This window comes from Filicampus tigris, chromosome 6, assembly GCF_054856515.1.
Source record: "Filicampus tigris isolate MCC_2025a chromosome 6, RoL_Ftig_1.0, whole genome shotgun sequence".
Classification (NCBI taxonomy): Eukaryota; Metazoa; Chordata; class Actinopteri; order Syngnathiformes; family Syngnathidae; genus Filicampus; species Filicampus tigris.
The window spans coordinates 26,126,114-26,139,122 of record NC_141222.1 but is presented as its reverse complement, the minus strand read 5'-3'; the positions used below and the strand labels follow the sequence as shown (position 1 = coordinate 26,139,122).

Sequence of the window (13,009 nt, the reverse complement as noted above, 5' to 3'; positions counted from 1 at the left end):
CTCATTCACTGCCATTGATGAATTTACCTGTTTTAACAGTCCAGCCATTCAATCCCAGGAATTTATTTATACATATTTTTTTTAATTTTCCATTAGGGTAGAAAAGGGTCTGAAAATGTCTGGCAGTGAATGAGTAAATATTTTTTTCCATAATCGAGCAGCCCTACTGCTCAGTGTCGGAAATCTTGGTCTCTAAAAAGATCAAGACCCAAAGCAGTGGATTGTTTTTGTTTTTTAGTCAGATCAAAACATTCGGAATCCAGTCAGAAATTGAACATTGACTACGATGCAAACCTAAATAGAATGTGTATGTATTTGATTGCCTCATGGTGAGGGGGAAAAAAAATAATAATTGTTTTGTCACTCCTAATGGATTAAGTAGGCACAACAGCAGCTGATGGAGCAACAACAATGACACGCGTTGTTGCTGCCTGTTTTGCGGCAAATAAGCTGAAGACGCACAAAAATACTCCACCATTGACAATTGAGGAAATACAATGGCAGTCCTAAAATCGAACATATTTTGCTTGAAATGTCGCCTGCATATAACATTTCGTAATTGTACAAAATATGTTTTAAATAACATTTTACCACTGCTCACTGTCATACTAACGTAAAAAGAAGTCAAGCAGACGTCTCAAAACACGTGTAGCAAGGTAGCCTAGCATAAAAGGAAGTGGCGAGGCAGGACAATTAAGGCATTAGGACTCCCTGTTATTATCTTTTTAAGATTCTTAACTGTCACACAATGTGTAAGCGGAAGTTAAACTAACATCTGAAAAAAAAAACGTAGCGATGTAGCATAGCATGTAAGGAAGTGAGGATTACTATGTCGTCAACAATTCACAATGCTAGCTTTTTTTAGCGCTTTTAATCGTCCGACAAGTGAGGAAAAACCCCAGAAAGTTCACCTGCTATCCGGAAAAAGGTAGCGACGTAGCGTAGCATATAAAAAAGCGGCGAGAGAGGATTACTACTTTGTTCGGACTTCATTTAGCTAGCTTTTTAACATTTTTAATTGTCCACCGCCTGGAAAAATGTAGCAACGCAGCTACATTGTACTAAGTAGCCTGAAATGTGTGAATCAAGTTACCAAGTGATACTTTTGGCTCTCATTTGAACTTTTCAACTCAGTTTCTCCGGAAACCATCATCCATATTTCAAAATACTTGAAGTGCTACACTGAGGTTGAAGTAGCAATTCTAACCACACTTCCCATTCTGACTGACTCTCTTTTTGGGGAAATCTTGTCACAGATCACATGTTTAACTCCATTGGTTGTATCAATGCAGGTCTCAAATGAGAGACACACACCCACACACCCCCATTTCCACACCCCCTCAGGTAGCATGACAGTCAGCTGGCAACCTCACCGGTAGTTATTGGTTAAAGTGCGCTTACGTAATCGCTCGCTCACACAGAAAATTTCATTGCTGCAGGGTGAGGCCAAAATCTTAAGTGCACAACCTAATGAGATTTCATTTAAGCAAATGGTGATAAAGCTCATTTCTGACTGAGATCCTTTTACTGTCTGTTTATTATCGCGGTTATTACGTGCACATCATGACACTAAGACGTGTTTCAAATGAAAAACGGAATTAAAAAAAAAAAAAAAGTGGTTCTCATCTCTTAACCATTAAAAATAAAAAGTTTAAATTATACATGCATCATTTAATTAAAATACAATACAAATAATGTAGGTGACATTTAAATATTTAACCAAGCAAATTTTTCATCTCAATTCTTTTTGAATTTATACTTTCAACTACCATTCATTTAAAGTTAATAACCACCAAAAAACACAAAAAAATAGTAATAATTCAAATATTTAACCAAGAAGTTTAAGAAACATACACGCGTGTGGCAATAATGTAATGCCTGATATTCATAACTGATTTTTATTGTTCCGATTGACAAAATTAGATTCTATTCTAACAAATCAAACATTGATAAATAATGAATGGACCATAAAAGCATCATGATGCGGAACAGTTTTGTACAGTTATCACTGCTAATATTTTTTAACACAAACCTAATTTTACACATATTTACGTACATATATATATATATATATACATACATACATATACATACATCTCAGAACGATGCAGTAACTACAATAATAAAATTACTAAACTCTGTCAGTGGTTGACAATCAAACTGGTGTGTGCACGTGTTCCTATATTGTGGTGGGCGAGTATAACAGGAGCGTTGCAAAGTGTCGTGGGGTCGCCAGCCTCCATGTGCAGCCACTTGTACCTCCATACTGGAGTGGAGACTGCAACATGGGGGGAAGCCGCATGGTGGAGGGGGGCACTAAGCTCCGTTTGCATGGCAAAAATTTGACATATGCATAATTTACAAATGCATAAAGTGGATTCAAAAGTCAAATTGCAAATAATCGTCAATGGAGTACGCGGACAAAAGAGAAAGGCGGGGGGGGGGGGGGGGGGGGACGTGCACATGTGCACTAAGAAGCCAAACAATGGATGTCACGCACGTGCTCCCGATTGCAGCTCTTTTTGGGGTAAAATTAAATAATAAATGAAAGAGTAAAATACTTCTGAAAAACAATATTTACACACGTGCATAAATAAGCAGTGGCAATTACCTGCAGCGGTACAAGCGTGTCTGCATCCTCCGGCTGCCAGACCTCAACCACGCTGGTGGCCATTTGACTCAGAGCTTTTGAATGGGCAAGAAAAACAACACATTAGACGAGAAGTAAGTTGGCCAGTTTATTTAGCAGCGTCGGACACGTGTATCGGCGTTAATGAAAGCAGCTCGTAGTTGATAGTGAGCACATAAACAAACGAGAAGGGCGACATGACTTGGCATCGCTTTGACAAAGGCTCGCTAGTTAGCAGGAAGCGTTAGCACGGCGGCTAAGCCAACTTGCTCACACAAATAAACCAACCTTAGTGTCACGTTTGCCTTAGAAACTACTCGGACAGATTGGTGTCGAAGAACAAATTAAGGAGTGCGTGGGTGTAAATAACGCGACAGATGGGCTATTAAAGCCCCATTCGAGAGTGCTGTCAAATGAACGTCTGGCTAACTTGACGTTACGGGAGAGGAAAAAAAAAATGTTTGTTTTTGTTATTTTAGGACGAACCTTGTCTCTGAGCTCCTCCGTGCTGCACGCAGGGTAAAACTAAATGCAATATTCCTAGTAGTACGTTGAGCCACGTCTTCCGGTGACAGTAGCTGCCCTGCTGGAAGTCCTGCGGCCCCGCCATGCCTTGTGTTTCGCCACACCGCCGCCGCACTCGCTCGCTCGGTAGGTAGGTGCTTCCTTCGTTGTCTCGGGCCACAGCAGCAACAGCAACAGCAGCAGCCACCTCCCCGCCTCCTCCCCCCGGCGAGCACTCGGGCCCTCCCTCGTTCCCCTCCCTCCCTTCTTCCACGGTTCTCTCACGCGCATGCGCACGCTAGACGACTTTGCTGACAGGTTGGCTACGTGGTCGGACAAAAGTGAAAGCGAGAAATGGTACATGGTCATGCAAATTGCGTGTCACGCCATTCGGGGTATTATTTTTCTCATTAAAAAAAAAAAAAAAAAAAAAAAAAGGGAAATAATGTTTTCCCACAGTTACACATTTTCGCCCTAAAATTGACAATTGCTTCCCAACGGCACATTCGTCATAACAGATCCACATTGTCGTCATTCAAAATTCTAAATGTTCATAGCTCTCTTGGGAAGGTTATTCAACATTTCAGAAATTCCCACATTGAAAGAATTCCAAATTTTTCACCAACAATTGCATAGTTTCACTAAAAGAATTCCACTCATTCAATATCAATCATTTTTTGACCAAAATCCATTCACCTCATTCCATGTCACTCAATAACATTTTTCACCAATATCAGTCCATGTCATTCGATATCAATGAACATTTTGCACCAATATGATTTTGCATCATTCCACTTGCTCTTCTCTAATAAGCCGAATAGCAATATCCACAAAAAGATGTTCATTGATGGATGAATCAACCAATAGATTTCTAATTTCCACTTCAGGGCCTTTCTGTGACTCTTCCAGTCCATGCACCTGTTGATGACACTTTTTCACACATTTGAGAGAAACACATTCAAGTTATGTTTAACTGGCATGTGGATTATGGGGGGGCAATCCTTGGAAACATTTCTGGCCTATAGCTAAGCGGCCCCTGGACCGAGCACGCTGTACTATCGAAATTTCCCCGAGGATCCCCAAATGGAAGGAAACAGTTTCGAGTATTTGCTGTGAAAAAGTGGGACACATTCCTCATCTGCTAAATTACATAATAACTGATGATTGGTGCCGAAGACAGGTTGGGCAAGTACACACACGAGTGATGTTACGCCGCGGGTGGGTGTGTCCAAACAAACCTGCACTCAGGCATTTATTGACATTTTCCCCCCCCCCCCTTTCTCTCTCTCGCGCTACTTCGCGGGGGCGGCACATTTTCAACGAAACAAACAAACGCGAGCGGCGTGCAGTCAGAGAGCAAAACGAAAAGTGACGTCTTCTACGACAAGCGGTGGCAAAACAGAATGTCGGCGTACATGCGGGGACTCGCTGAGCTCATCAAGTTAAACAGCGCGGCTCTGCTTCTCGTTTTGCAGAAGACGCGACGAGTCACCGCTGACGTGCCGCGACAGAATTGTTCCCATTTTATTGGCTCGTACAGAGACGCTGCTTGTACGGGCCTGGCGTCGAAAATGGAGAAACATTTGTATTGTCAAACAGGAACTAAAAGGAACCACGTGATAACAAAGGGGAAAAAAATAAATAAGGCAAAATGGTTTTCGAACTCGCTAATTGTTTCGTCTCTTTGGTCAAAGGGTCTGATGAGAGCCGTCTGGCGGCGCAAGACTTGCGACCTTAAAATCGGAGAAGCGAGAGTCGGTCAGTCCATGTAATCGAAGTCCTCGGGGATCCCGAAGGCTTTGTCGATGCGGCTGTCATCAAACGCAAACTTCTTCTTGGTCCACGACTTGATCGCGAAAACATTATCTGGAAACACAAAATCAACAAATAAATAAAATGCCCACGCCGGACGCCGGTGGTGTTACTGGCACGCCTGGTCGGGGGGTGGAGGCGTTAACGTTTTTCGGACTGGAAAGCGAGGATTCGGTGGAGGCAGGAAGAAAGCGCCAACTTGTTGGGCCAGGCTCTAATTTAACTCGGCATGGTGGAATCAGTTTACTTTCCATTTCAGCTAATTCGGCAACCTGTTTAGGCAACAAACTAGTTGGATCTGGATGAGATTGTGCCTTCCTGTTTCAGTTTCTATAGACCCATTTAAGCGACCGAGTCGGGCCTGGGTGTAATTGTGTCGACCGCTGCTGAAGTCCTGTTTACTTTCGGTTTCAGCTTGTTTGGACGGCAAACGTTTTAGGTCTGGATAAAATTGTAACCTCCACTATTGGAATCCCATTTACTTCCTGTTTCAGGTTTGACAGCAACCCTTTTAGACAGCATTAAGGTGGGGCCTGGGTATAGTCACGGTTCAGATTCAGAAAACAAGTCAGCCGTGATTGATCGTTGTGAGCAGTTGTGATGTCATTTTCAGTCGACAGAAGACAAAATGGCCGCCCCCAGAGAGGGCTAAAAATGAGTGGATTAACACTTATTCCACAAACGCAATATTCATCAGAATGCCCTCTTTCAACTATTGGGCACGATGGGAACATATTCTTGAAAAAAATTTAAATAGGAGATGTATGTCGCAAATTTTTTATTTTATTTTTTCTAGATACGCATGTATCATTCCATTCAGTGCAGCGTCCACATTTTCTCCACCTTTCACTTCCTGTTTTGTTTTTGTTCACTTCCACACTGTGTGCCTTCCAGCTTGGTCAAGCAGACCGAGCTGGAAGCATTTTGACGAAAATAGTCGACGGTCACCATGGTTACACGTGAGGAGAGGGGGAGAAGGAGACAGAGAGAGCGAGCGAGAGGGGGAGAGAGAGAGAGAGAGAGAGAGAGAGATCAATTGTTTCACAAGGAGCATTTGTGCTCCCTTGAAATTGCAAGCAGGGTGTGCCGGAAAATGACTCACCTGTCCACCTGGAAACAGCTTCTTTGGCCACAACGTTTGACTTCCCTGCAAAACGAGAACGGCAAACTGGCTAGTGGATTACTGATGATGACAGAGGAACTAGGCAGTCGATGGCTAATAAGTAATAATAATAATAAGTTTACATTATGAAATTCATGGAAGGCTGTCATTGTACATTTTGTTTGAACTTACATATTTATTTTAATTGAATGCATTGCAGCAAAATCAAATTAATAAAAATACAGATGTGGTTACTACTACCGGTAATTATTATACATTTTTTAGATCATATTTATATATATATATATATATATATTTTTTTTTAAATATATTTAATTGTTTAATTGGCAGATCACAAGAACTTTACCCTGCAACTAGGAACTTAATGTGTGAGACTTCAGGAACTATGCTTGACATTCAAAATAAGTACATGGAATGTTTTTTTGTTTTTTGAAACAGATTTTGAGGAAAAATGTTTTTAAATGTTATCATTATGGCTTATGTATAGAATTTTCCATTTAACAATTAACAAGAATTTATGAGGAAAGAGCAGGAATAAAGCATGAATTTATCTATTTTATTATCATCATTTATTTATTTTTTTAAATCGATCTTTGCCTCTTGATAGGGAATTTAAATATGATGAGAAAATGCATTTGACCATAATCCTGAGTAAAACAAAAAATGTGGGCAACGCAAGCTATTGCGTGGGCGTCTGCTTATGACAAAACAAAATGTGTTGCTTGTCTATACTTATCGTATGCTTGAATAGTATACCCCAAATCCCAGTTAATTTTCATAATTACCATGAAAAGTTTCCAATTTGGAATATTTGCAAAATTTTCCATTTTCCAATGGGAATATACAGAAAAAGTTACGCAATTTTCCGAAAATTTTCTACCGCTTTGCATTCCTAATCCGAGTATGTCTGTTTTTAGTCCCAGGAACTACAAATTCCAAGAACTACAAAGTTCAACAAACCTTAAGTAGAAAAGTGGCAAAAAAACAAAACAAAAAAAAAAGCGCAACTGTTTATATGATTGTCGTCCATGGCGGCCATTTTGAACAGTTGTAGTTAAGGTGGTTGGTAATTTCGCTTTCACGGCTGTTTATGTCTCATCTAAGTGATGATCAGAAACTCCATAACATGAGTAAATCTATTTTTAGTGCACCAGCGCTTTCTCTAATAGCTTTGTGGAATTTGGATCATTTAAGTCTGTCAGTCAGGCGAGGTGAACATTATGTTCTCTCACCCGTGTCTGCGACACGCTGTGTAATTCACGCTTAATAGTAGGTTGCGTACATGTACGTGACATGAAAACGAGTCACCTTCAAATAGATGCCTTACCCCGATTAGTCACCGGTTTTGTCATTCATTTGGGAAAAAGAAACGCATCCCTCGAATCAATGACCCGTCAGGAAGAAAAAAGTATGTAGGAAGTGTGATCATCTGAAAATTATTAAGGGCATTTCCTCAAATCGACCAGCCCGATGCCGTGCCTCGATGAGTCACTTCAAAAATAAACGCCTACCTAAAGATTGATGCGCTGGCAGGTAGAAAATGGTTTATTCGTGTAATTATCGCAGTTTATTGTCATATTTCCTCAAAAGTTAGCCAACCCTTAAATCCATGTCATGTCCTTAGAGTGTGTGTCATCCAATTGTAAAAAATAAACACCTCTCTCAAACGGATACCCGATCAGGAAAAATACGCGTACCTAAAATAATTCTTGCAGTTCACTGATAGACAGTAGCGAATGTTTTTTTTCTAATATCCCTCTATTAGATGCCATTAGTCACTGGGTGAGGCAATTATCCGCCTAAAATAAACAAACACCTCCCTTAAACGAAACCCCATCAGGAAAACTATGGGTAGGACATGTTATGTCAGTTCATTACTGTATTTCCTCCAATATTGACCATACCGATAATAGACGCTGTACTGATTAATTATCAGGCGTATCGTCCACTTACAACAAATAGACACCTCCCTCATTTGTTTGAATGTTATTATCTTTGTCTTGTACTGTAATGTGGAAAAAATAAAAAAATTGGCAAAAACTGGCCCAAAATGAAACCCTCTCAAATATTAAATCAGATAAAATAAATCGTTTGATTTTTGCAGGATTCAAAATAGCTAACATTAGCCGATTAAATTGGCCGGGCTAGTCACGAGTACTCACTCATCTGTCCGACAACTTGTGGGTCACACTCCTTGTACTTGTCCAACTCAGTCTGCAGCTGAGCTCGCTCGTCTTTCAGAGCCTGGAGCTCCTTCGACATGGCGCTTCTCTCTTTCTACGCGCGCACACACGCACGTGCACGCACACACAATCACAGTCATCCATCTTGTAAACATACGGCCATGTCTTATATGCTAACAAACATGTTTTCTTACCGTATCCTGGCGTCCTTCTTTGGCTTTTCCAATGGCGTCCTGAAGGGAAATTTGGCGCTGCTTTGCCTCCGACACCTTTGAGTGGAGACACTCTCGCATTAGAACTAGATTGCAGCTTGGGAAAATACGATAAAAAAACTACAATTTTAAAAAACACTGGACTGTGAAATAAATACAAGTGTTATCATTAATAAACTTCAGTAGCAATGCATTTAGGGAGTAAACTAGATTACTGTAAGCCTGCATTCAACTGCGCCTTCCACTGGTGCAATCCTGTTTACCCAACCGATTAATCGATTGGCTAATATTAGCACTTTGAAAATCGACAAAAATTTGTGTAATTATTTATCAAACACATTGCAACATAAAACAATCATGACATGCAAACATTCACCCCTGGCCCCTAAAAAAAAGAAAAAATAAACAAATAAATAAATAAAATAATCGGCCATTTTTGTTAAAGAACAAAGTATTCTAAAATGGTAAATGTTCTGCCTATAATTCATATCTTTAAATGTTGTAAGCGTTAAGTGACACAAAAAGAAGTTATTTTATTCATGACATATTGTTTCAAAGTGCGCTCACCTGCTTGTTCAGCTCCTCCAGTTTGAGCTCGCGCGCGTGCAGAGCTTTGCTGGGGAAAGCCCAGTAGTAGTTGGACGTGCCCACACGCTCACAGTCCACCATGTTGTCGTCCACCAGGCTCTGCAGCACCTCCTTCACCGTCATGGGCGCTGAAAAGATGTCACAAACACAACATAACTCGACGTTGTGCTTTCTTCCAAACCCGGCTATCGAGTATTAGCTTGCATGGCAGCGAAATACGAGGCAATCACTTAGGCATGTTAGGCTTTTTTCTTTTCTAAGAAACTTGCCGTTATAAGAACATAAACAGAACGTTCTGCAAAGTAAGCACACGTCAGCATATTATCAAAGCCTTTTTTTTTTTTTTTTTTTTTTTTTACACTCGAATGACTGTTCAAGACGTTCTGAATTCTGGTTTCCTATATTTAAGCGCAGTGTAAATGGTCAAAATGTGAATAATATTACAACGCATTGAAATAATGTTAAACAAAACCTCTGCCTTGTTGGATAGTTAGGCCTACCCCAATATTATATTTTAATGATGGCTGTCATGGTGGTACTTGGAGAGCTCAGTAGTTTTTTTTTGTAAAATATTGAAGAGCCACTGATTTGGTTCATCGGCATCACTAAAAAGGAAGGAACTTATCCCTTGACTTATCCCGGAAGAGATGAATAAATCCTTTCTTTTTCTGACGATCTCCATTTACGTTATTTCCTATGGGAAAATCGGATTGTGTTGCATTCGACTGCAGTCGAAATAGATTGTTTCTTTATTCTTTTAATGTGTCTGCCTCTCTATCGTCAACAAAGCAAAAACATCTGCGGCCTTGTCAGGCGCTTGGAGAGAATGTAGCCCGGCCAGAATGACATCTGAAATGTGACACTTTAGAAAAAGAAAAAAAAAAAAAAAAATGATGGCAGCTTTCTGTTCAGGGCTATACTAGCAGTCGTACATTAGGTAAAACATGGAAGGATTTGCAGGAAACACCCCCCTTTCCCTGTCGTCATTAAGTAACAACATCATGCCCGAGTAAGGGGCTCAAAAACATGTGCTTTTAATCAGGGCCCAGCCCGACCATCTACATTGTTATTGTTGAAGTATCGACGCTTTTACACACTAGAGAGCTGTCGTTTCTCTACACGGTGCAGCACCGACGTCTAAGAGAGCCTCAGGCTCACTCGTAAAAAGGAGGGCACTAATAACTCTTAACATTTTTTTTTAATGCTTTTACAAGGCTGGTACAATATCTATCTATCTATCTATCTATCTATCTATCTATCTATCTATCTATCTATCTATCTATCCATCTATCTATCCACCATGTGCATCTCTCCAATACGATTCTATACATATTTCGATACAAGGGGTTCCGATATGATTTATTGACTGTAAATATTAAAGCAGGACGATTCGATTCACTCACATCTTTCAACTCAAAAGCGATATTCCGATTCAAATCGTTTTTTTTGTAGCACCCCCTACATTTTAGGTACATGGGTTTAGTTGGGCCTGGTTATATAACCGAGCCCTAGAATGATGGAAATCTAGCTACCCTACATTACTAGTGTATCTTACAGAAATCTACTTAGGTAGAAAACTAGTTAGGCCTTAATGTAATGATCTCCTCTGTTGGCGGAATCCTACTAAATTAGTGTTTCAGCTGCAACCCATTGAGGCAGAAAACCATCTGGATATAAACGTACCCTCTGGTGGAATCCTGTTTACTTTTACTCCTTTAAACCATAAACTAGTAAAGCATGGGTATAATTGTGCCACTAGCAGATCCCTGTTTCAGTTTCGACAGCAACCTGATTGAAGATACACGTCACACTGGCAGCCGACTGACGAGCTGTTATACACATGATTGTCACTTGCGACATATTCAAGATTATTAACTGGTTCTTTTTTTTAAATGATTGTGGATTATAACTTACTTATTCCCTTTGTTTTAGGGGCAATCTTCTCGATGTCTTTCAGCTGAAATACATCCTTCTACAAAAAAAAAAACAGATTTATTGTGCATCACACAAAAGACAGCAAACATTACTTTTATAATTGTTTTTGTTTAAATCACCAAATATTACTCACGGTTTCAAAGAAAATCTCCATCATGCGACTTCTCTTCTCCTCCAAACTTAGTCCTTTCTTTTTGGACTGAAACACAATGATTATAATAAAAATTACCACATCACAAATAATACACATTATTTATTATTAACTTCGTACTATAGTGGCTGAGAAGAAGTAGCAAAATTGTGAAAACTTCAAGCTACTACATTTAATTAAAGTTAAACCTTGGGCAAAAGTGTACTAATGTAACACTCGTTTTAACTCTAAATTAAATTTAAAAGTATGTGTTAACTTTAAATTAAAAACATTTTAATCTTGTAAATGACAATTCATGCACTCGAAACGTCAAATGAATTTCGGTATTGAGACGACGCTGCGTTGCGACAGGCGGCATCCATTTACGGTAGCTCCCCATACAGCGACAATTTTTCAGAAAAGTTGACATACTTAAAGTACAAATACATAGTAAATGACTTTAAGAGTTCGATAATGTCCTTAAAGTACATATGGAGGAATATGGAGTAAAATTAACCTTTAGTACGTCACTTCCAGCTCGATACTCGTCTAAACCCTATTACAAAAAACAACAACAAACTCGTTTACCATTTTGATGAGCAGGCAGGCTGGAAAAGTCCGCTATTGCTAATATGCGTGGGAAATCGACGTTAAACCGTTTTTTTGTATGTGATATTTGTCCTTTTTTGTTTTGTTTAACTCCAAATGGACTCGAGTGTCGAGACGCTTCTGAATTTCCCGCGGAAGTCTGTCAAGTGACCTCACTACCTGGTCGCATTCAAGTGCAACCTGGAAACTACGATGCTGCATGAGTGTACGCTTGTTTTTTTTTTTGTGTTGGAAAATGTCAGAAAGAAATGTTATGTTGGTATTTGTAGCTTTCCATCAGACAAGGTTGATAAAGGATAACTTGTACTCCTCTGATTCATGTTTGTATGGTCAAAATCCTTTAAAAGGACCATTTGTTGTTTGGGTTATAATGCTTTACTATTACAGCGAAGGCACCTTCACTTTAACCGAGTTCTACTGCACTCTATCGGCTAAATAGGACTAGAACCTCTAGTCACATATCTACAGGTAGTTTTCTTGAATAATTAGTCCATTTAGGACATGCTTAAAATTGCTGCAATTAAATCGCTGAAATAAAATAAAATAAGTTTTTTTAGGTCATATTGCAAAGTCCTTGTATAATGGGGTGGGAAAATTTTCATTTTACAAGAATAAAGTTATCATATTGACAAGAAAAAGTGCAATCATACAATAACAAAGCCGTCATAAACAAAACTCTTAAAAGAAATTGTAATAAATTCAAGGAAGGGGTTTTACAAGAGAAAACTTGAAATCTGACAATAATACAATTGCATTACAGTAAAAAGTAATCATTTTACCAGAATAAATTCATAACACGCATACAAATACCTTTATTGTCATTGTGCCCAGAGTACAACAAGATTGGCTTGCTTGTGATTAGGAGAAAGTTGATGTCAAAACAAAAACAAAGTAATTTTATGAAAAAAATGAATTGTCATGAGATAATGAAGTTGTAATCATATGAGAAATGTAACTTTATGAGAAAAAAAAATAAACCAAATTTTACAAGGAAAAAAAGTTGAACAGAGATGGGAACTACAGGTCCAGAAAGTAAAAACTTGCCACAGTTTGTCTTGAGACACAGGTGCTTCTACTCAACCGGCAGGTAAACGAGCTGAGTTGATTAGAAGCATCTATGGCTCAAGACAAACTGTGGCAGGCTTTTTACATTCTGGACCTGAATTTCCCCATCTCTGAAGTTGAAAATATTACTAAGGATAATATCGAATTTACGGGGAAGAAAGTCAGCCAAGTTGTAAATTTAAAAAAATGTAGCAAATAAGAATGAAGTTGTAGTATGAG

At 39.2% G+C, this 13,009-nt stretch overlaps 2 protein-coding genes across 5 annotated transcripts in view; both read right to left on the bottom strand.

Moving 5' to 3' along the window:
* The window catches only part of tmem131l (transmembrane 131 like), a 30,309-nt gene extending 26,117 nt beyond the window's left edge, over nt 1–4,192 (bottom strand). For all 3 annotated transcript variants that reach the window (XM_086032377.1, XM_086032378.1, XM_086032376.1), the window contains exons 1-2: nt 3,116–4,192; nt 2,612–2,685 (exon numbers count right to left, since the gene is read on the bottom strand). In XM_086032377.1, coding sequence (XP_085888503.1) covers nt 2,612–2,685; nt 3,116–3,239 — 198 coding nt within the window. In that variant the 5' untranslated portion in view covers nt 3,240–4,192. The remainder of the gene's footprint in view (nt 1–2,611; nt 2,686–3,115) is intronic.
* A 210-nt stretch (nt 4,193–4,402) lies between these two features.
* On the bottom strand, nt 4,403–12,884 carry mnd1 (meiotic nuclear divisions 1 homolog (S. cerevisiae)). 2 transcript variants are annotated; one of them, XM_086032389.1, is made up of 8 exons: nt 12,536–12,884; nt 11,120–11,185; nt 10,966–11,023; nt 9,031–9,179; nt 8,446–8,520; nt 8,231–8,345; nt 6,048–6,092; nt 4,403–4,999 (listed from the first exon to the last, which is right to left on the bottom strand). In XM_086032389.1, the coding sequence occupies exons 1-8, from the start codon at nt 12,545–12,547 to the stop codon at nt 4,893–4,895; spliced, it is 627 nt and encodes a 208-aa protein (XP_085888515.1). In that variant the 5' UTR covers nt 12,548–12,884; the 3' UTR covers nt 4,403–4,892. The 2 variants fall into 2 exon arrangements, with proteins under 2 accessions (XP_085888515.1, XP_085888516.1); XM_086032390.1 differs by lacking the exon at nt 12,536–12,884 and adding an exon at nt 11,705–11,908.
* Nucleotides 12,885–13,009: the final 125 nt, after the last annotated feature.